This window comes from Capra hircus, chromosome 25 (assembly GCF_001704415.2).
Source record: "Capra hircus breed San Clemente chromosome 25, ASM170441v1, whole genome shotgun sequence".
Classification (NCBI taxonomy): Eukaryota; Metazoa; Chordata; class Mammalia; order Artiodactyla; family Bovidae; genus Capra; species Capra hircus.
The window spans coordinates 37,798,135-37,822,023 of NC_030832.1; the positions used below are offsets into that span (position 1 = coordinate 37,798,135).

Sequence of the window (23,889 nt, forward strand, 5' to 3'; positions counted from 1 at the left end):
TTCTAATCCCATCCTATCCCTGGCTCCCATCTTACTTATCCCTACTTTGTTTTCCTTTTCTCACTTTATTTACTTGCACTTAATTATTTTTTTTAAAGATGAGACATTTCTTCAGTTAACTTCTATGAAAAAAGCACCAGAAAAGGCATTGGGAACACAAAAATATATCATTCAGTGATATCAGTGGGAGCAGATGAAAGCACTTGATGTTCTGCAAGTGAAGACAAAAGTTACATTGCAGGAGAAAGGGAGAAAAGAGCTAAGTCAATCACTAAATCATGATCAGAATCCAGTCATACAACCCAGACACTGGAACTATTGGAGCCAAACTGGTAATCAACAGGAAAGAAGACCTATTAATACATCTCCTCTCTCTGGGAGAAGATGAAAAATGCTTGTACTGTCTTCATAGTACGTAATATTCTCTTCTGGATTCCGTTACTAGTTACATAGATGGATATTTTCTGGAGCTAGATTTGCCTGTGCCATAGAGTTTTATTTGTGAATTTGCATTCTGTCCTAATTCCCTTACCATCCTTGATAAGCTGATCCTAGTCAAAGCCTTGTCCTGCAATACTGGGAAAAGAACTTTTAACTTCCTGCCAGATAGTGATAGCATTCCCACACAGATGAAGAAGTAGACTTGTGCAGAGTTTCTGCCCTCCAGAGACTTTCAAACTGCCGAGGGAGATGAGATGTGAACATTCCACAGGTTATCTCATTAATGATCACATGTTGCTCCAGATTTGTAAAATGACAAAGATGAGCCTTGAGAGTAGTGAATTTTTAAAGTGATTTTGAACATAAAAATTGGGCTTCCCTGGTGGTTCAGATGGTAAAGAATCTTCCTGCAATGCAGGAGACCTGAGTTCAACCCCTGGGTGGGAAAGATCCCATGGAGAAGAAACTGGCAGCCCACTCCAATATTCTTGCCTGGAGAATTCTATGGATGGAGGAGCCTGGCAGGCTACAGTCCATGGGGTCACAGAGTCAGACAGGACTGAAGTGACTTAGCTCACACACTAGTGTAGTATATATGCGTATATGTGCATTATATAAGATATTTTATTATATTTACATGGACTGAGCAACTAACACTTTCACATTCAACATAAAAAATAATCCTGAAAAATCTGCCTTTGCCTGTTTCATGTCCTATTAATATCCAATCAAAACAGATCACAACAGACTAGTACAGCCACTTCAACTGCTAGAACCTAAAGTAGAAATTGACTACCTGTGCTTTTGCAAAAACTTTGGAAATAATTTTTAAAGTTTATACGTTAAACTTTAGTCCATAAATATGTTGTATGAAATCTTGACCCTGCTTGGGAATTTGCATTCATAAATCAGGACACTAATTCTACTTAAACAAATGCTTTTTAAATGAATTTACCCTTAATGCAACTTACATAGGGCTTCCCTGTTGGCTCAGTGGTAAAGAACTCACCTGCCAAGCAGCAGACGCCGGTTTGATCCCTGGGTTGGGAAGATCCCCTGGAGAAGGAAATGGCAACCCACTCCAGTATTCTTGCCTGGGAAATCCCACGGACAGAGGAGCCTGGCAGACTACAGTCCTTGGGATCACAAAGACTCAGACACAGCTGAGCACAAACACAGACATACATAGCTTAGATAATTCTTCATTTCTTAAATAATGCAGTTCATTTAATGTAAATGTTAAACTACAGTGTGCATGTGCTAAGTTGCTTTAGTTGTGTCTGACTATTGCCTATATATTTAACCCATTTTTAAATTAAAATATGTCTTCAGTCCACATGGACTTTTTAAACTGAATCTCTTCTGTGAAGCCTTTTACTGTACGCTCCCCATCAGGCATGGTTGATTATTTCCATCTCTGCTGATACAAATAGACGCTGCATACACCTCAAAGTATTGCATTTACCACACTGTCCTGTAATTTAAGTGTCTGCCTCCATTAGGAGACTGTGAGCAACTTGAGGACAGGGAATATATCTTCCTAGTTTTGCATCTATAGTGTCAACCATGATGCCTTTGCATGTAGAAGACACTCTACAAACCTTTCTTGCCTAAGTGTAACTGATGGATCAGTGACCACTTTATTGTACAACTGGAACTTTTAACTCTCCCTGAAACCAAATTTATACAACTTTATTCACAGATAATTTGTTAAGAATGACATTCTTTCTTTTGGTTATTCTCAAATAAAAGTGATGTTTATTAAACATAGAAACAATTGAATGGTACATATTTTTATCACCTATATGATTTTTCATATACAATTATTATTTTAAATTTATTTTACTACCATATAAAACATATTTTTAAAACATGACATATAATTTGATAAATATATTCTCCAGCTTAGCATAAATGTTTAACATGGTAATAAGCCAACTTTGAGAAGAAAGTTGCTACAAAGCTAAGGCATGTGATTGCTTTTGAATGATTTTTTGCAAAATTTTGATTATGTATTTCATACAAAGGAATGCAAGTGAAACACAGGTTTGATATTTTTCTTTTCTTTTTTTTTTCCTCTTTGAAACAATAAGATTCCTTCTTATACTTAATCTAAAGATGAAAGATTGTCAAGAATTCAAAAGGAATGACATTTATTTTTAAAGGAAGAATATCCGTGAGTTCTGCAACCTTAAGGACTTTAAGCGCCACACTACAAGGTGAAAGTGAAAGTCGCTCAGTCGTGTACGAATCTTCGAGTCCTCCTCTTTGAGACCCCATGGACTGTAGTCGGCCAGGCTCCTCTGTCCATGGAATTCCCCAGGCCAGAATACTGGACTGGGTAGCCATTCCCTTCTCCAGGGGATCTTCCCAACCCAGGGACTGAACCCAGGTCTCCAGCATTGCAGGCGGATTCTTTACCGTGTGAGCCACCAAAAGTACCTCTGGAAAAGGTTAGCAGAGACATTACTTTGCCGACTAAGGTCTGTCTAGTCAAGGCTATGGTTTTTCCAGTGGTCATGTATGGATGTGAGAGTTGGACTGTGAAGAAGGCTGAGCGCCGAAGAATTGATGCTTTTGAACTGTGGTGTTGGAGAAGACTCTTGAGAGTCCCTTGGACTGCAAGGAGATCCAACCAGTCCATTCTGAAGGAGATCAGCCCTGGGATTTCTTTGGAAGGAATGATGCTGAAGCTGAAACTCCAGTACTTTGGCCACCTCATGCGAAGAGTTGACTCATTGGAAAAGACTCTGAGGTTGGGAGGGATTGGGGGCAGGAGAAGGGGACGACCGAGGATGAGATGGCTGGATGGCATCACTAACTCGATGGACGTGAGTCTGAGTGAACTCCGGCAGTTGGTAATGGACAGGGAGGCCTGGCGTGCTGCGATTTATGGGATCGCAAAGAGTCGGACACGACTGAGCGACTGAACTGAACTAAACTGAATGATAACAAACCACAAACATGCACGTCACTCTTCCGAGGAGCCTAGAGAGGCCCCGGAAATGCCCCGAGGGATGGGCACCGCAGGGAGCCGGTGACGCACTTCCGACTCGGGCTGTTCGTAATTTTTTGTCGCGGGATTTGACAGCTTCTAGGTAGGGTAGCGGTTTCTGGGTAGGAGGAGTCTGGGAGGGGCCTGGGGAGGTGAGATCTCGTTTAGCACCCGACAGTCAAAAGCCGCTTCTTTGGGGAGATCTCATGTGTTCTGCGGCTTTTTGCTGGGTTTGCTGTCACCTCAGCTGAAGGTGGAACTCCGGGAAAGTGCGCACGAGCGGGAGAAGGATGAGTTGGAGCTGGACCGCAAGTCAAAGCTGCGTCGCCCCTCCGGCCCTAGGCGATGGACTTTGGATAGTGAAAGTGGAGGAAGACTCCCTCGGAACTGGGGAGTCCGACCGGCCCGGGGACTGTCCGGATCCCGAAACTTTCCGATGTCATTTTAGGCAGTTCCGTTATCAGGAGGTGGCCGGACCGGAAGAGGCGCTGAGCCGGCTCAGGGAACTTTGTTGTCGATGGCTGAGGCCAGAGGTGCACTCGAAAGAGCAGATCCTGGAGCTGCTGGTGCTGGAGCAGTTCCTGACCATCCTGCCCCAGGAGCTCCAAGCCTGGGTGCGGAAGCACTGCCCACAGAGCGGGGAGGAGGCGGCCGCCGTGGTGCAGTCTCTTCAGAGACAGCCTGCTGGGACCTCACGCCAGGTGAGGAGTGAAAGTGTTTTGGGAGTGGGGATGGAGGTGCGAGAGATACTATGGGTTTTAGAAGTTCTTTACTTCCTTATTACATTTTTCGTGAACTTTAGGATGTGCATGAAACATTCTTTCCTTTGTAGGAAGCTGTAACAAATCCGTCCAGGAAGAGGTCCTTGAGTTGTAGACATTTCCGCACAAAACCGGCACAGAAGTACTGTTTATTCAGTGTAAGACACCCTCGTGTCTAACTAGATTGTTTGGGAAAGAAAGATGTCAAGCTGGAAAGTGTCCTTAAACGATGTATAAGAAGAGCAATTCCCCACCACTTTGAATGTGAGCATCCTTTTACTTTTTAACGGTTTAGATAACTTCCTCCCTCCTCCCTCAATTGATAATGATACTGCAGAGAAGGAAGAGAGGCTGGAAATGGAGTTAATAATTGATCCTGCCTACATGATGAAGCCTCCATAAAATCACAAGAGTATGAGGTTCAGAGAGCTTCCCAGTTGGTAAGCGAATCTACTTAAGTGGGAGGGTAACACAACCCTGCCCCCATCCCACCTCCAAGGGGAGAGAAGCTCCTGAACATAGGACCCCCTCCAGACCTTGTCCAATGCATCTCTTCTATCTGACTGTTGCTGTCCTTCTGACATAGACATCAGAAGCAGGTAGAAAGAGTACCCCCTTGCTAGTGTTAGCAATGGAGTTATATACTCTCCAATGAATCCAAAGAATGTCTGGAGGTTGTAAAGACCTCACCAGACCTACTCCCATAATTTACATTTTAAGGTAACAGATAACTCCAGTACTTTGGCCACCTCATGCGAAGAGTTGACTCATTGGAAAAGACTCTGATGCTGGGAGGGATTGAGGGCAGGAGGAGAAGGAGACAGAGGATGAGATGGCTGGATGGCATCACTGACTCGATGGACGAGAGTCTGAGTGAACTCCGGGAGTTGGTGATGGACAGGGAGGCCTGGCATGCTGTTATTCATGTGAACTGAACTGAAGATAACAGAAGTAGTCAAAAGAGACTGTCCTCAGGCAGGATGCATTATTATTGTATAGTCCTTGTAAAGACCAGACCTACTCCCATAATTTACATTTTAAAATAATAGGATTAGCCTGAAGGTTTAATCCAGAGACTGTCCTCAGGCAGGATACATTATTGTTATTTAATCTTAAGGAATGTGGAGGGAAAAAAGTGTGTCCTTTCTACCTCCTTGAGAATTCCAGACCCCCCCTCCTTGAGGACCCCTAGACTTCTTATCAACCTGCCTAGGAAATGACTCTCTCATTACCCCCTTTTAGGAGAATTATGTTGCCAAGGGAAAGGGGCTCGTTTTCCTTCCATAGCTACTTCCTGCTGTTTAGGGGCGTGGTCCCTAAATTGTTGAGGCAACATATTCTCCTAACCCTCATATTGAGGGTCTCTGATTCAGGAGCCCCAAGTAAATAGTTGGAGGAGGCTGTGGCACTCATAGGAGCTTGGACAACCGTTTGTAACTTAAAAGCTTTTTAGACAGTTAGAAAACCCCATTATACAGTTACAGACATAAGGCAAAATAGTCATTAAACCAAGTTAAAATCAAAATGAAAAGTCACATTATCTCCATAGTCACATCAGTCCATCTTAAGGTTGTTAGATGTCATCAGTTTAAGAAGAGGCATCACATGCAATTGTTGAAGGTATTTGCAGACTTGGAGAAAGTCTTTTCCTTGAAGTGGAGATGTCCACCCTGGGAAGCCTTCCATTGATGAAGAGGGGAGTGCTCCACAGACCCAGCAGTTAGACTGATTGTGAAATGCTGCATAGGAGTGAACCCAGGACAGGAAGGCATTGTCTTGAGGATCAAATGGCAGACTCAGGATTTTTGGAATCAGCAGAAGTAGGCTCACATAGATTATCAGGCCCAGCCTTCCCAAAGGGGCTCGAGGGATTGGCCCCCAGATCCCAGTGTTTTTATGAGGACCTTGGTTCCTGGCTCAAATAGAGGCTTGCTTGACTCAGAGGCTGGGTCAGGAGTCATCTCCCGGAGTTTTGTTAATGCCTGTTGAAAAGCTGAGAGCTGAATTATATAACTAGTTAGTTCCAAGGCTTCAGGGTCTATAACAATGTCTGATATTTAAGAAGCCTACTCTGTGTCATCCAAATATTAACCTTAGAATTTAAGATTCCATTCGCATCATGAGAAGTCAGTACAGTAAGATTTCGTCCATTAATTATTTTTAAAGCTTCAGGTGCTAATAAAGCTGCTGCCCCAATTACTCTTAGGCAGTGGGGCCACCAACCTGAAATTATATCCAATTCTCTGCTTAGATAATTCTCTGCCCTCGAGGTTATGTCAAAACTCCCAAGGCCATACCCTTTTCTTTCAGTGACAAAAAAATTAAATTCTGACCCTGTGGGCAAGCTCGGAGTGGGAGCTTGCAGGAGAGCAGTCTGAAGAACCGTAAAAGCCTTTTGAGTATCTGGAGACCAAACCAGTTTGTTGGTTCAGGCCTGCTAAGTTTCAGCTATAAGTTTATATAAAGGCCGGGCAAGTTCCCCATAACCCGGAATCCAAATGTGACAGTAGCCTGTGATTCCCAAAAATCCTCTCAATTGTCGTAAAGTCATACGTGGGATGATTTCAGTTCAGTTCAGTTCAGTCGCTCAGTCTTGTCCGACTCTTTGCGACCCCATGAATCGCAGCACGCCAGGCCTCCCTTCCCATCACCAACTCCCGGAGTTCACTCAGACTCACGTCCATCGAGTTAGTGATGCCATCCAGCCATCTCATCCTCTGTCATCCCCTTCTCCTCCCACCCCCAATCCCTCCCAGCATCAGTCTTTTCCAATGAGTCAACTCTCTAGGGGATGATTTAGTATAGGTTTAATTCTCTTGGAGCCTATGGCCCTAGTCCCTTCTGATATGATTAGGCCCAGATATCTAACAGATTGTTGACAAAGCTGAGCCTTTTCTCTTGATGCCTTGTAACTGCAGCCTGCCAGAAAGATTAAGAAATCTTCTGAGGCTTGTGAACAAGCTTTCTCTGTCCCAGCACAGCAGAATATCATCTACATATTGTAACACCACTGCTTCGGAGCTATTAAAAGTTTTGTAAATCCCATGACAAACTGTGTCCAAATAAGTGAGGATTGTCACGAAAGCCCTGGGGCAAAACTGTCCAGGGCAACTGAGAAGCTGGCTGCTTAGAGTCTTCAAAGGCAAATAGAAATTGACTTTCCTTTTCCTCCATCAAAGGCACTGAATAGAAGGCATCTTTCAAATCAATTACTGAGAAATATTTGGCTCCTTCAGGAATTTCAGACAATAGAGTATAAGGATTAGGCCCCACGGGGTGTAAAGGAACTACAGCCTCATTTATTATTTGTAAATCTGGAACTAGTCTCCACTTAGCATTTGATTTCTTTCTCCCGGTGGGTGCTTCATGAAGAGGCAACAGCTTGTGTGGCTGTTAGTCTCTCTGGCTGCTCTGCACACATGTCCCCAGGGATAGATTGGAGAAACCTGCTTTCTTTCTCTCTTTGTCTCCTGTCCTCCATCTCATCTAGCAAAGTAGGAGGACTGGAGGGAGCTAAAGGAGTCATACCCAAATCTATACCCTTAGGACATAAGTCTGGCTTATTCGCAGAGAGAAAAAGGGCAACACATAGGCTACTTCTACCCATTTCCCTTGTTTTCTACAGAACCGGTCTAATTGTAAAACAGTATTACACTTAAGAGACCCTCCAGTGGATACCCTGGCCATGCAGTATCACATAGGAAGACGACGTGTGTCTTCTTTTTAAGCCCTGGGGATCAAAACTATCCCAGTTTTTCAGGATACAGTTCAAAGGATGAGGCTGGAATTGTTAGCTCCCATCTTGTCCTGAAGAACCCCGGACGAGCCCCCAAGATGAAAGGTTGTTGCTGAATCATGCAAAGACGCCAGGATTCTTGGCCTCTGGAGGAGAAGAATTCAATCCATTCAACCTGGGGCCAGAGACAGGCTTGATCACCCAGAGCTTCTGTGTAATAAAGTTTTATTAAGGTATAAAGGAGATAGAAGCGGGTAGAAAGAGTACCCCCTTGCTAGTGTTAGCAATGGAGTTATATACTCTCCAATGAATCCAAAGTATGTCTGGAGGTTGTAAAGACCTCACCAGACCTACTCCCATAATTTACGTTTTAAGGTAACAGAATTAGTCAGAAGGTTTAATCCAGAGACTGTCCTCAGGCAGGATACATTATTATTATATAATCCTTGTAAAGACCAGACCTACTCCTATAATTTACATTTTAAGATAACAGAATTAGCCAGAAAGTTTAATCCAGAGACGGTCCTCAGGCAGGATACATTATTGTTCTATAATCTTAAGGAATGTGGAGGGAAAAAAGTGTGTCCTTTCTTCCTCATTGAGAATTCCAGACCCCTCTCTCCTTGGGGACCCCTAGACTTCCTGCCTAGGAAATGACTCTCTCCCTAGGACGGCAGGTGCTGAGGGGAGGTCTCATGTTGTTACAGGGGTTGGTGACAGTCCAGGATGTGGCCGTGTCTCTAACCTGGGAGGAGTGGGAGCGTCTGGGCCCAGCACAGAGGCACTTCTTCAGGGAGAGTGCACCGAAGGATCATGGGAACGCAATCTCACCAAGTAAGTGCTGGGCCTCTGCCTGTCTCCAGCTGGGTGTGACTGGTGGAAGGCTTGCTTAAGCTTGCTTAAGGCTTCTAGTTCTTCACTATTACACAGAGTATTTTGCCAATCGTTGTTGTCTGTTTCTCCCTGTGTTCTTATGAAGTGGGGTTAGGGGAAGAGAGATGGGTTGGTGGGTGTAGGCACAAGTAAAAAGGAAAGAAACAGGATTTGTACAGGTAAGCACATTTGACGGGTTAATTAAAATAATTTAACTTCAGGAGTGGTTTCATAGAGAACATGAAAAGGGCTTTGGGGGCGTTGTTTCTCTGCTAGCAATTTCTTAATCACTCCTGCCAGGGTATGAAATGTCGTATTTTCATATTTCAGGTTCAGAAACCAGAATTGAGAACAAAGAGTTGGTTCCAAAGCAAGAAATTCTAGAAGTAGAGTCTCAAGGGCAGTTACAAGGATTTCAGGAGAGGGCTCCCGTGTCATCTGAGTGTGGTGATGCCCAGCAGGACAGGAGAGAGAAGCCCTTGGGAGACCCCTCATTGCTGAAACGTGAAAATTCTCCTGAAGATCAGGGAGTCACCCACATCTCAGATCTCAGGAATGATCCCAGCAAAGAAGGAGACGTCAAAAACAAAGAATTCAGGACCAGTGCCGAGCGTTCAGACTTTGTTCCTGGTCCGTATGTCCCAACAGCAGGGAGACCCATCACTGGGGATCAATATGGGAACAACTGCCAGCACGGGTTAGACATGGTGAAACCTCATGAATCTCTCAACAGTGAGGACAGTCGCCATCATTTGGGCCTATTTGAGACTCAGAGGTGGTTCCATGAAGAAAGACCTTACACATGTGACACCTGTGAGAAGAGCTTCAAACAGCGTTCCGACCTCCTTAAGCACCATCGAATCCACACTGGAGAGAGGCCCTACACGTGTCCCAAGTGTGGGGACAGCTTCCGACAGAGCTCAAATCTCAGCCGGCATCAGAGAACCCACGTGGGGGAGAAGCACTTCACGTGCAAGGAGTGCGGGGAGACCTGCCGCACCTCCAGTCGTTTCAGTCACCAGAGGACACACAAGGGGGAGCGACCCTACACGTGTGAGGAGTGCGACAAGAGCTTCAAACGCTGCTCCGACCTCTCCAAACACCAGCGGATCCACACCGGGGAGAAGCCCTACGGGTGTCCTGTGTGCGGGAGGTGCTTCAGTCAGAGGGCGACGCTTGTTAAACACCAGCGGACACACACGGGAGAGAAGCCCTACACGTGTCCCAAGTGTGGGGACAGCTTCCGACAGAGCTCACACCTCAGCCGGCATCAGAGAACCCACCTGGGAGAGAAGCACTTCACGTGCAAGGAGTGCGGGGAGACCTGCCGCACCTCCAGTCGTTTCAGTCACCAGAGGACACACAAGGGGGAGCGACCCTACACGTGTGAGGAGTGCGACAAGAGCTTCAAACGCTGCTCCGACCTCTCCAAACACCAGCGGATCCACACCGGGGAGAAGCCCTACGGGTGTCCTGTGTGCGGGAAGCACTTCAGTCAGAGCGCGACCCTCGTTAAACACCGGAGAACTCACACCGGAGAGAAGCCTTACAGATGTCTCGACTGTGGGGGCAGCTTCAGACAGAGATCACACCTTGTCCGACACCAAAGAGTCCACAGAAATAAAGTCCCATCATTTTGACCTGCTTCTGCATGAGTCGTTTATACCCTTCTCTCTTTCCCTCCTTCTCTTTCTCTCTCTTTCCAGAAACTATATTCTTTGAATATTTCAGTAATCATGGATTGTATTGCCTTTTGCCATCACACCCAACATAGACTGAGTTCAGCTAGGCTCGGGATGCCCTTTGAGAGCCTGTTGCCCTAAAGGAGGAGGGTCTGAGTCGGGAGCACCCCCCATCCCCAGAACATATTTTCAGCAAGAGCAAAGGTGACCCATCAGAGGTCTGCCCTTGTCACTCTTCAGGAACCTCCACTTTTGGACCAAACCATTTTTTTTTTTCTTTTGAACTTTTAATTTTGTATTGGGGTATAGCTGATTAACAATGTTGTGATAGTTTCAGAGGAATAGTGAAGGGACTCGGCCATGCATATACATGTACCCATTCTCCCCCGAACTCCTGTCCAGGCCGCCACATACCATTGAACAGAGACAGCTCCATGTGCTACCATAGGTCCTTGTTGGTTATTCATTTTAAATATAGCAGTGTGTATATTGCAAAAAGGGGGACCCCTTCCAGGGCCCAAAACTGGGCTCTTATCTAATACTTGGGAATGAATTGTCCAAGGAGACACATGCTGACAAAGCAAGAGATTTTATTGGGAAAGGGCACCAGGGTGGAAAGCAGTAGGGTAAGGGAACCCAAGAGAACTGCTCTGCCGTGTGGCTCTCGCAGTCTCGGGTTTTCTGGTGATGGGATTAGTTTTCGGGTGGTCTTTAGCCAGTCATTCTAATTCAGCGTCTTTCCTGATGGCGCATGCATCGCTCAGCCAAGATGGATGCTAGTGAGAGGGATTCTGAGAAGTGGACGGACACGCGGTGTCTCCTTTCGACCTTTCCCAAACTCTTCCAGTTGGTGGTGGCTTATTAGTTCTGTATTCCTTATCAGGATCTCCTGTCATGGTACCTGGCCAGGGTGGGTGGTTTCAATCAGTATGCTTCCCCTAACATATACATGACCTTCCCAAACTCCCTAACTATCCCTCTCTGCCAGTAACCATAAGTTCGTTTCATGTCTGTGAGTCTGTTTTATAAGTTCAAAATATTTTCTTAATGAAGGTGAGTCTTTTTTTTTTTTTTTCGTACTGATGTTCTCCATGGGATTTATTTACTTCTTTAGAAATGTGGTATCTCAGTGCCCTGACCAGGGATCGAACCTGCACCCCCTGCATTGGAAGGTGAAGACTTAACTGCTGGACCACCAGGGAAGTCCCTACTTACATACTTTTGAATTGTGATATTCCACCAAAACCCATGGACAAGTTTATTGTGGAGTATTGCCAACGTACAGGCAAGCGTAGACTAGAACAATTTTAAAGAATGTTCACAAATACACCACACAGATGAATCAACTCTTGAGTAGGACATATTTGCTTCATATCATTTTTAAGGAAATAACACACTTGTGATAAACACCATGTATACTCATGAGCCCTCCCTAAACCCATTCCCCTTACCTTCAACGTGACTCATTACCCAAGAAGATGACTGTAGTTGTCCAGCATCACGTCCCTTCTGAGCCCAGTCCAGCATGTCCCACTCTTGCTGGTGAAGTACAGAGCCTTGTCCTCAAAGGACAGCAACCTCTGGAAACACGGAGACTCATTATAACTGCAGCTCCTACTACAGCTTTATGGGCCACAGTATTATTATTGTCCTACAGCCGAGGCTCATCCAGTTAACTAGCAGACTCAGGGCTCAACTCGTCTCCAACCCTCAGGTCACGCGTGTTCTTTCTTCCACGCTAGAGTCACACGTGTTCTCTCTGGAAGGACACATGGTCAGTATGTGAGGCTTCTCTGGCCGTTTGGTCTCTGCTGTGGTCACTCAACTCTACTCTGGCAGCATAGACAACAAGAGAGTGGACGGGTGTGGCTGTAACCCCATGAAATCGCTCCCGGGTCCAGGTGAGTTCGCTGACCCTGCTCTGTGCGCTCCTGCCTTCCTCATCACGCGGTTCTTCTGCCCAGTTCTCATACGAAAGAGACGGCGCCCTCCCAGGAGGGCACTGAGAGCGGGGCAGCGTGCGGGCTGATCCCACAGGGATGGACAGGCTACTGGGACTCACTAGGCAGGCAGGAGCTTCTGGGCTGGCTGTCGCGGGTACCACTATCCGCCAGGTCTGAAGAGGGAGGAAGGGAGGGCTCACTGGGATCCACAAAGTTGTTGGAGGAGCAAGACTGGAGCCGGGGCCTCAGGGGAGGCAGCCCCACAGGAGAGGCTGTGGAGAAACGTCCAAAGACCTTCCCTGTGTGGTCCTCAATCCTCTCCTCTCCCCCGGGCCCTGAGGTCATTCTCTCTTGTCTCTTCCAGGGTCTTAAGCAAATGAGTCTTTTCCCTTTTCCCCACTGTGATATTGTGATTTAAATAAGAAATGTATATTTGGTCTTCCTACCTGTTTCTGGCACAGAGTTCCTAAAGTGCTTAGAATTTCTTAGGGGATAAGTGCAGAGGAGCATCTTTTAATACTTGGGCTTTCCTCTCTTTTTTTTGTTTTGTTTTTAATAGTTCACAAATATTTATTTAATGCCTACTGTCACCCTGCTTATTTAACTTATATGCAGAGTACATCATGAGAAACTCTGGACTGGAAGAAACACAAGCTGGAATCAAGATTGCCAGGAGAAATATCAATCACCTCAGATATGCAGATGACACCACCCTTATGGCAGAAAGTGAAGAGGAACTAAAAAGCCTCTTGATGAAAGTGAAAGAGGAGAGTGAAAAAGTTGGCTTAAAGCTCAACATTCAGAAAAGGAAGATCATGGCATCTGGTCCCATCACTTCATGGGAAATAGATGGGGAAACAGTGGAAACAGTGTCAGACTTTATTTTTGGGGGCTCCAAAATCACTGCAGATGGTGACTGAAGCCATGAAATTAAAAGACGCTTACTCCTTGGAAGAAAAGTTATGACCAACCCAGATAGCATATTCAAAAGCAGAGACATTACTTTGCCGACTAAGGTCCGTCTAGTCAAGGCTATGGTTTTTCCAGTGGTCATGTATGGATGTGAGAGTTGGACTATGAAGAAGGCTGAGTGCCGAAGAATTGATGCTTTTGAACTGTGGTGTTGGAGAAGACTCTTGAGAGTCCCTTGGACTGCAAGGAGATCCAAGCAGTCCATTCTGAAGGAGATCAGCCCTGAGATTTCTTTGGAAGGAATGATGCTAAAGCTGAAACTCCAGTACTCTGGCCAACTCATGCAAAGAGTTGACTCATTGGAAAATACTCTAATGTTGGGAGGAATTGGGGGCAGGAGGAGAAGGGGACGACCGAGGATGAGATGGCTGGATGGCATCACTAACTCGATGGACATAAGTCTAGGTGAACTCTGGGAGTTGGTGATGGACAGGGAGGCCTGGTGTGCTGCAATTCATGGGGTCGCAAAGAGTCAGACACAACTGAGTGACTGAACTGAACTGAACTGATCTGCTAGACACAGTCCCAATGCTGGGAATACAGAAGCAAACTAAACAGACAAAAGGTCTCTACTCATAGCGTTATCCTCTAGTGGGGGAGATAGTTTACAAGCAAATAAATCCATATGAAGAAATTTATTATAAAGAATTGTCTTGTGCTGCTGTGGAGGCTGCGAAGTCTCAATTTATTTTTGGCTGTGGTGGCTCCTCATTGCTGCACGTGGGCTTTCTCTAACTGAGGCGAGCAAGGGTTGCTCTTCGTTGTGGTGTGCAGACTTCTCATTGCAGTGGCTTCTCTAGTTGCGGAGCACAGGCTCTAGGTGCGCAGCTCCATAGTTTTGGTGCACGGGCTCAGTTGCTCCACAGCATGTGGGATCTTCCTGGACCAGGGATCGAATCTGTGGCCCATGCATTGGCAGGAGGATTCTTATCCACTGTGCCACCAGCCATCAGGGAAGTCCTCAGTTTCTGAAGTAGCTGCACAGCCACACAGGTGAGAGAAGCGTCTTGTTATCATAACAAATCTCTCAACATCTGAGTTTTATGTTAATGAGGAAAACTCCTAAGGATACACCTAAGTTGCTAGGGGCCAAGTCACGTGAGCAAGTTAGAACCTTCACCCCTAGCACCCGAGGGGAGGGGACAGGCTAGGGTTGAGTCAGTCCCCAGAGGTCAATGACTCGGCACATCACATCTATGCAAGGAACCCCCATAAAAATGTAGACACTGGTTGCTGAACTGGTGGAGGTGCTGGGGGCGTGCCCGGAGAGGGTTGGAAGCTCTACTGCCCTGCCCCCGGCATCCTGAGCATCTCTTCCATCTGGCTGATCCTGAGTTCTATCCTTTTACAATGAACCAGAGATAAGTAAACTGTTTTTCTCAATATTTATTTATTTGGCCGCATCAGATCTTAGTTGCAGCAGGCGGGATCTAGTTCCCTGACCAGGGATTGAACTCAGGCCCACTGAACTGGGAGCTGTGGGCGTCTTAGCCACTGGACCACCAGGGAAGTCTCTAAACTATTATTTCTGAGTTCTGTGAGCCACTCTAGCAGATCAGTGGAATCTGGTCAGGGTACTACATCCCACATGCCTTCAAGCAACTAAGCTCTGACGGGTGCCACGCTGAAAGATCCTGCAAGCAGCAACTAAGACCCAATGCAGCCAAATACGTTTTTTTTTTTTTTTAGGTAGTATGCATGCTGAAGTGGGGAAACAGTGGAAACAATGTCAGACTTTATTTTGGGGGGCTCCAAAATCACTGCAGATGGTGACTGCAGCCATGAAATTAAAAGATGCTTACTCCTTGGAAGAAAAGTTATGACCAACCTAGATAGCATATTCAAAAGCAGAGACATTACTTTGCCGACTAAGGTTCGTCTAGTCAAGGCTATGGTTTTTCCTATGGTCATGCGTGGATGTGAGAGTTGGACAGTGAAGAAGGCTGAGCGCCGAAGAATTGATGCTTTTGAACTGTGGTGTTGGAGAAGGCTCTTGAGAGTCCCTTGGACTGCAAGGAGATCCAAGCAGTCCATTCTGAAGGAGATCAACCCTGGGATTTCTTTGGAAGGACTGATGCTAAAGCTGAAACTCCAGTACTTTGGCCACCTCATGCGAAGAGTTGACTCATTGGAAAATACTCTGATGCTGGGAGGGATTGGGGGCAGGAGGAGAAGGGGACGACCGAGGATGAGATGGCTGGATGGCATCACTAACTCGATGGACATGAGTCTGAGTGAACTCTGGGAGTTGGTGATGGACAGGGAGGCCTAGTGTGCTGCAATTCATGGGGTTGCAAAGAGTCAGACACGACTGAGCAACTGAACTGAACTGATGCTGAAGTTTTGTATATTCTATAAAGTATTCTATATATATCAATCAATTCAAGATTTTTTTAAATATAAATTTATTTTAATTGGAGGCTAATTACTTTACAATATTGTATTGGTTTTGCCATACATCAACATGATCAGTTCAAGATTGTAGACAGTGTGGTTCATATATTCTATGTCTTTAATATTTTGTCTAGTTGTTCCATCAACTTCTGAAAATGGAGTGTTAAAATTTCCAATTATATAATTGCTCACTTTTCTTTTTATTTATTTCCATCAGTTTTTACTTTGTGATTTTGGAGGCTGTGATATTAAGTACATAATATATTAATAACCCAGAATTCTAAATTTTGTGTATAACACTAAAATTGCATTCATAATTGTAATCCAATTACACATTAAACAATTACTCACCTGGGTGAATTGATCCTTTTATCATCATAAAATCCTTCTATATCTAAGATAATATCCCTGTTCTTGAATTCTATTTTATCTGATATTAATATATCCACTCCAGCTTTCTTATGATTAGTGTTTTCACTGTATATTCTTTTTCATCTTTTGAATTTTCTGTACTTAAAGTATCTTTTATATAAATCAGACCAATTTTTTTTAGCTTAGTCTCCCAAATGATACCTAATCAAACTTAGAAGCTTTAGCATAGCAAACTATAAGAAAAATGAAAAGACAGACTGCTATATAATTTTTGCAAATTATGCGACCAACAAGGACCTACTTTCCAAAAGATACAAACAGCTTGTACAACTCAATAACAAAATACCAAACAATCCAATCAAAAAAATGGGCAGATGATCTAAATAGACATTTCTTCAAGGAAGACATCCAAATGGTCAACAGGCACATGAAAAGATGCTCGATATTGCTAGTTGTAGCAACATTTCAGCCAAAACTACAATGAGGTACTACTTCTCACAAGTCAGAATGGCCATCATTAATAAGCCTACAGAGAATTTCCCGGTGGTCCAATGGTTAGGGCTCTGCACTTCCACTGCAAGAGGCAGGGGTTGGATCCCTGGTCAGAGAACTAAGATCCTACCTGCCTTGGGGCAACTAAGCCCATGTGACACAACTAGATTCTGTGCACTGTGATGAAAGATCCCACATCTCAATGAAGACACTGTGCAGCAACTAAAACCCAATGCAGTCTAATTAATTAATTTTAAAAGGTGATGTTATTAGCAGGAGAAAGATAAAGCAGAAACAAGGACACAAAGAGCTCTTGTCAGCTAATGTAGATTGTTAATATCCTTTCGGCTGCCTATAACCCTCTTATCCCATTAGGTTGATCCTTGTGCAGAAAGAATCTCAGTCAGTGCTTCTTTTCACCTTGGTTGCACATTGATTAACACGAGAATTTTTGAAATTATTTTTATTGAAGTATAGTTGATTTATAATATTGTGTTAGTTTCTCATGGACAGCAAAATGATTTGGTTATCACTTTTTCAGATTCATTATAGGTTATTATAAAACATCGAGCATAGCTCTCCGTGCCACACAGTAGGTCCTTTTTGTTTACCCATTTTATATATAGTAGTTTGGATATGTTATTTCCAAATTCCTAACTTATCCCCCCCTTCAGGACCTTTTCCCTTTGGTAAGAAGTTTGTTTTCTATGTCTGTGAGTCTGTTTGTTTTGTAAATAAGTTTACTTGAATCATTTTTTAGATTCCACATATAAATCATATCATGTTTGTCTTTCTCTGTCTGATTTACTTAATTTAGTATGATAACCTCTAGGTCCATCCTAGTCACTTCAGTCGTGTCCAACTCTTAGCGACCCTTTGGACTGTAGCCCACCAGGCTCTTCTGTCCAAGGGATTCTCCAGGCAACCATACTGGAGTGGATTGCCAAGACCTCCTCTAGGGGATCTTCCCAATTCAAGAATCGAACCTCCATCTCTTATGTCTCCTGTATTGGCAGGCAGTTTCTTTACCACTGGCACCACTTGGGAAGACCAATATTCGGAGGTCTGTACAATCAGGAGATAGTGCATAATTACTTCATCAATTCACTGCCTTCTAGTCATCATGAATTTCTCCATGTTGATGATAGGCTGAACACACACTGAAAGTTTTCTCACATTTCTTATATTTGTAGTGTTTTTCTCCTGCATGAATTTTCTGGTGTTGAATAAGAGAAGAACTCTGGCTAAAGGCTTTGTCACAATCATTGCATTTATATGGTTTCTCTCCAGTGTGAGTTCTTAGATGCTTCGTCAGGGATGAGCTCTGGCTGAAGGCTTTCTCACATTCTTTACACTTGTAAGGTTTCTCTCCAGTATGAATTCTCTGATGTCTTATGAGAGCTGAGCGGTCACTGAAGGCTTTCCCACATTCATGACATTTGTAAGGTCTCTCCCCAGTGTGGGTTCCTTGATGTTGAATAAGAGCTGAACAGTAACTGAAAGCCTTCCCACATTCACTACATTCATAGGGCTTCTCCCCTGTGTGAGTTCTTTGATGTTGAGTAAGGCCTGACCTGTCACTAAAGGCCTTCCCACACTCTTTACACCCATAGGGTTTTTCTCCAGTATGGACCCTCTGATGTTTAATAAGGGAGGAGGTGTCATTGAAAGCTTTCCCACACTCCTTACATTTATAGGGTTTCTCTCCAGTGTGTATTCTATGGTGCTGGATGAGGTACGTGCTTTGGTTGAAGGCCTTCCCACATTCATTGCACTCATAGGGCTTTTCTCCAGTATGAATGATATGATGCTGAATAAGGGCTGAACGGTGACTGAAAGCTTTCCCGCATTCATTACACTCGTAAGGTTTCTCTCCAGTGTGGATTCTCTGATGCTGGATAAGAGATGAGCTCCGGGTGAAGGCCTTTCCACATTCAGTACATACATAGGGTTTCTCTCCTGTGTGAATCCTCTGATGTAGGATAAAAGCTGAGTAGTAGCTGAAGGACTTGCCACACTCACTGCACTTCCAAGGCTTTTTCACTGAGTAAATCTTCTGATGTTTAACTGGGTTTGAACTTTCCCTGATTTCAGTACAATCCTCCATAGGATTTCTCTTGTGCTTAATTATGACTTGCCTTAAATCTTTCTTCTGATTTCCTTGCTGCCTTTCTAACATGCCTCCACATTCCCAGGTTTTTATCCATCTGGAGTCCCAGGAATCATCCTTTATAAGTCTTTCTATTATCAGCTCCCTTTCTGATGAGACTCCTTCAGAAACTTCCTGCATTGAAAGGGACACTTTAGTTTCAGGTGTAGATTCAGAATCTGAAATAAATAAAGAGTACAGATATTTGTGTTCTCTGTGCGGAGGGAAAGAAAACTGCTGAAGTGGCAAGAAGTTAAAGAAAATTAAATTGATAGCCTTTAAAAATGTTTGAATGTTCTCAGAAAAAGCCTCATGGCAATGGCAGGTGACAAAGTTTCAGTGAATAACAGAGATGGGAAAATGATGAAGCTGAAGCACAATACAAGGTCAGACAATGATGCTACATCTGAAAGAATGGAAAACTGAACAGGCTAGCCAGGGAAGAAGATAAGCAGGCAGGATGAAAATAAATGTCAATAAAATAATTGAGGAAGTGGGCGGGGTGGGGGGATGAAAACACAGGTCGAGATTGGGCAGTTTTGAAAAAGTATTGGACAAAAAAAAAAGAGAAAAAGTATTGGACAAAAAAATCGCTTACATGAAGACATATATTAGTGACAACCATATTTGATTTTTAAAATCATTATTTTTAGTCCTTTTTTAAAAGCAGATTTTTTGTTTGTTTGTTTAGCGTATGCTTTCCCTGTGATTTTGTGTCTCCACTAACCACTGCCCCCTCCCTCCCTTCATTCTTTCCTTCCCTTCTTGTCTTCCTCCCTTCCTTCTTTCCCTCTCTCTCACTTTTCTTTCTTCCTTCCTTTATTGCCAAAGTCAGATTTCTCAGATTTTGGATATCATCTCATCACACACTTGCTCCTGACTCACCACAGTCTGGCTTCTCTCCCCACCATCAGTTGGAATTGCTCTCACTAAAGTCACTAACCATTTATATGTCACCTAAATCCAGTGGGTCCTTTTCATCTGTAGATCACCTGGGCCTCTCAATAGCACTTGACACCATGTGCTCCTCCTAACAACACTTTCCTGGTGCTTTTCTCTCCATCTTATTGAGATAGAATTAACATACATTCTCTCTTGACTTCTGTATTACTAAACTCTCCAGGTTTTTTCTCCTTATCCCTACTTTTTTGGAAGTTTTCCTGCTGTTTCTTCTGAAATGTTGATGCTTCTCAGTGTTCTGTCTTAGGCTCCCCTCTTTGTTCCCTGTCCCCTCCCACTGTCTCCTTTAAAGACATCATCCAAGACTTCACTACGCTGGTCTAGTGGTTAAGAATGCAGGGGACACGGGTTTGATCCCTGCTCCAGGAAGATTCCACATGCTGCAGGGCAACTAAGCTCATGGACCTCAACTAGTGAAGCCCACACACCCTAGAGCTCATGCTCCACAGCGAGAGAAGCCACTGCAATGAGAAGCCCACGCACCACAAGTACAAGGTAGACCTTGCTCTCCGAAACTAGAGAAAGCCCAAGCAGCAACAAAGACACAGCACAGCCAGAAAAATAGAAATAATAAATAAACAAAATTATATATATATGTAAAGGAGCTGTCTTTTTTCAGTTCCACAGATGGTGAACTTTTACATGCCAGGAGAGAAAAGAAGCCCAATTCTGAGCTCAAAGTGATCAGGGATCCCCTACGGGATCAGAGCTCTCTGGATCGTAAGCAAAACTATGGCATTTAGATGTCATTAGTCACAGTGGAAGTTTTATGTCACAGTAAGCAGTATGCATTGAAAAATACCTTTCTTACCCCAAAATACCAGGTTCCCACAATTCTCCACCTTCATATCCATGCCCATGTACCTTCGGGCAGAATTCATCTGTTCCTCCTCCACACAGGTGAAGTCCATTTCCTCATCCTTGACTGTCGTCAATTCCTGGAAGAATAAGTACATTCTTATAGGGGCAGGAGGAGAAGGGGATGACCGAGGATGAGATGGCTGCATGGCATCACGGACTCGATGGACGTGAGTCTGAGTGAACTCCGGGAGATGGTGATGGAAGGGAGGCCTGGCGTGCTGCGATTCATGGGGTCGCAAAGAGTCGGACACGACTGAGCGACTGAACTGAACTGAACTGAGGGAAGAGAACAATCTAGAATAGGAAGTTCTTTCTAATCTGAGCGTTAAAACTTTAATTTAACCATTTTAATGGAATATTCTAAATTTTCTAAGTATTAGTCGTGTTAGGGAAAACAGTAATAATAGCTAACATTTATCTTTTTTTTCTATGTAATAAGTCCTTTTAACAACCTCTTGTAATAATAACTATATTAGGTAAGTACCATTATTAACATTATCTACAGATGTAAGGACAGATCTGAGATTTGGACCCAGGCAGTCTGACATCAAAGTTAGATTCTTTTTTTAAATTTATTTTTTATACAATTTTTACAGGTTACTAGCCAATATTAGAAAATATTGGCTATACTCCCCGTGTTGTACAATACATTCTCTTTTTGCAAATATTTATTAGGCTGTGTCGTGTCTTAGTTGAGGGTCTTATTTGAGGCACAAAAGATCTTAATTCTTGGACTAGGGATCGAACTCACATCCTCTGCATTACTAGGCAGATTCTCAACCACTGGACCACCCTGTATGATACATTCTTGAGCCTATTTTACACCCAATAGTTCGTACCTCCCACTCCCCAACTGTGTATCCCCCTCCAACCCTGCCACTGGTAACCACTAATTTTACATCTGTGAGTCTGTAAAGCTACCAAAACGCCACACTTTTGGCCTCCCCTCCCTGCCTCACTGGCCACATCTTCTCAGTCTCCTTTGCTGTTTCCTCTTTATCTCCTAGACCTCAAAGTGTTGGAAGCTACAGTAATAAGATCTCCTCTCTTTTCTACCTACATTTATTTGCTAGTGATTACAGCTTCATAGTTTGAAATACCATTCACACAGGTTCCTCCCAAATTTAAACTCCAGCCTGAGCTCCTCCTAGAGCTTCAAGTCTTCAAGGAAAAATTACTTTGGTTCAGCTCTCCAGATGAGATTTCCATGAACCTCCGAAGTGAGACGAAAGGAAGAAATGAGGACACACTCTGAACACCAAACTGAGATTTCACAGGAGGGAAATGAAACTCAAACTTGCCTGGAACTCAACAGGAAGAAGCTCTCCAGTAGGTTCCATTTCTTCTGCGCTCTGTTCTTGGGACAAAGAAACATCTTCTATAGTCATAGCTGGAAGAAGCAGAAGTAAAGCCATGAAGGGGATAAACTCTACCTTCCCACTTACAAATTCACAAGGACAAAAGCTAGCACAAGCCAGAGAAATTATATACACAAGACCTACTCTACTTAACTCAAAAGGATCAGATAAGGACAGAGGAAGATAATAACACGAAAGCACTTTGACCAAAAAGCTAAATGCACACATAGTATGTCAATATTTTGGTACACTCCTATGGGAGTGGAAAAGTGTGACCTGTTCTTTACCACAAAAACAAGCACTGTGGAATATTCTCCCTGCCACAGCATCAGAGGGAATGTGTATGAGCACAGAAGCGCTGAAAGAGGAAGATGAGAGAGGGGAATGTCTGACAAGGAGCCTTCTTAGTGATTTCCAAACATGATGGCTTACTGAGTTTCTCTACTTTGGGGTCTTCTCCTGACATGTGTCTGTTTCCCTTTCCCATCATGCAGGGGCACCTAACCTTTTTATTCTTATGGAGGGTATTTCCTCTGCTTGTCCCCACTTTCAACTCCACGTTGATTTGCGTAATTCTTACCATTTTCCTCAACTTCAATGGTCAGATAATCCATGATCAGCTTCTCCTTGTCCTCTTGTTATTGCTAGGACTTCCTCCTAATTCACTGTTTCAGATGAGATAAACATGGACTTTTCAGCAATATATAATCCACTTCTTTGTATAAATCATTCAACTCTACCCTGAAGCTTCAGGGAGAGATTTTGGGGTTAGCCTTGCCCCACCCAGCTGACTTTGATGCTGGGAGGCATTGGGGGCAGGAGGAGAAGGGGACCACAGAGGATGAGACGGCTGGATGGCATCACTGACTCGATGGACGTGGGTCTGAGTGAACTCCGGGAGTTGGTGATGGACAGGGAGGCCTGGCGTGCTGCGATTCGTGGGGTCGCAAAAGAGTCGGACACGACTGAGCGACCGAACTGAACTCTGAAATTGATTACGCTCCCTGGGGCATCTCCCTCTACCGCTACTCCTAGGCGGCTTATTCCTACACATTTAAGTCCTAGGGCCTCAGTAGTAACTCTGTTTTACTTAGAACCTTCATAATTTAGCCTAGATTAAACTTCACAGTTGGAAGACCCTTCTCTGGAGTCCCCAGGCCAGTCACTACGTTCCACACCAAGGCAAAAACAGGAGAGAGCCAGGGCAGTGACTGTGAGCCTTAGTCACACACTGGTTCTGTACGATGCACAAATTCTCCTAAGACCCTGAAGCACAGAAATGGCTATAAGCTGGCCTGTGATTAACGTCGCAGTAACTAAAAGTAGGGCTCCCACAGTTACTCAATCCTTCCTACTCATAAAACACAAGGCAGTTGATAGGTGGGATCCTCATACATCTGATTCTTCACTCGCTCTTTAAGACCCTGAAAATAAAACAGGCCGGGATTCCCTTGCACATTCAGAGTCAAACCCCTTACTCTGGACCCCAAATATAAGCAGCCCCGAAAACTCTAATCCAGACATCCTCCCTCCCCTCACCCCCACTCTCGTGGCTCAGTTGTTAAAAGAGTTGGTTTGCAATGCACGATACTCGGGTTCAGTCCCTGGGAGAAGGAAATGGCAACCTTCTCTGGTATTCTTGCCTGGAAATCCCAAGGACAGAGCCACCTGGTGGGCTACAGTCCATGATCCATGGGGGTCACAAGAGACGGACACGATTTAATGGCTAAACCACCAAACTCGAATAGCGCAAGCACAGAGGAGAAATGAGTAAGACATGGACTCCATTCTTTTCTATCTGTCCTCAAAGTTGTGGTGTTTCAGTGGAGTGACAGGACCTAAAGCCAACACCAGCGGGAGGCGCTCTAGCTCTCCGCACCTCGGAAGCCGAGCCCTCCAA

At 44.3% G+C, this 23,889-nt stretch overlaps 2 protein-coding genes across 2 annotated transcripts; one reads left to right on the forward strand and one right to left on the reverse strand.

Moving 5' to 3' along the window:
* On the forward strand, window positions 3,317–10,529 carry ZNF394 (zinc finger protein 394). The gene is made up of 3 exons (XM_005697843.3): window positions 3,317–4,137; window positions 8,641–8,767; window positions 9,137–10,529. The coding sequence occupies exons 1-3, from the start codon at window positions 3,727–3,729 to the stop codon at window positions 10,444–10,446; spliced, it is 1,848 nt and encodes a 615-aa protein (XP_005697900.2). The 5' UTR covers window positions 3,317–3,726; the 3' UTR covers window positions 10,447–10,529.
* Window positions 17,636–18,980, reverse strand: LOC106503580 (zinc finger protein 501-like). Its single transcript, XM_018039906.1, has one exon. It carries the CDS (start codon window positions 18,949–18,951, stop codon window positions 17,776–17,778), a length of 1,176 nt encoding a protein of 391 aa, XP_017895395.1. The 5' UTR covers window positions 18,952–18,980; the 3' UTR covers window positions 17,636–17,775.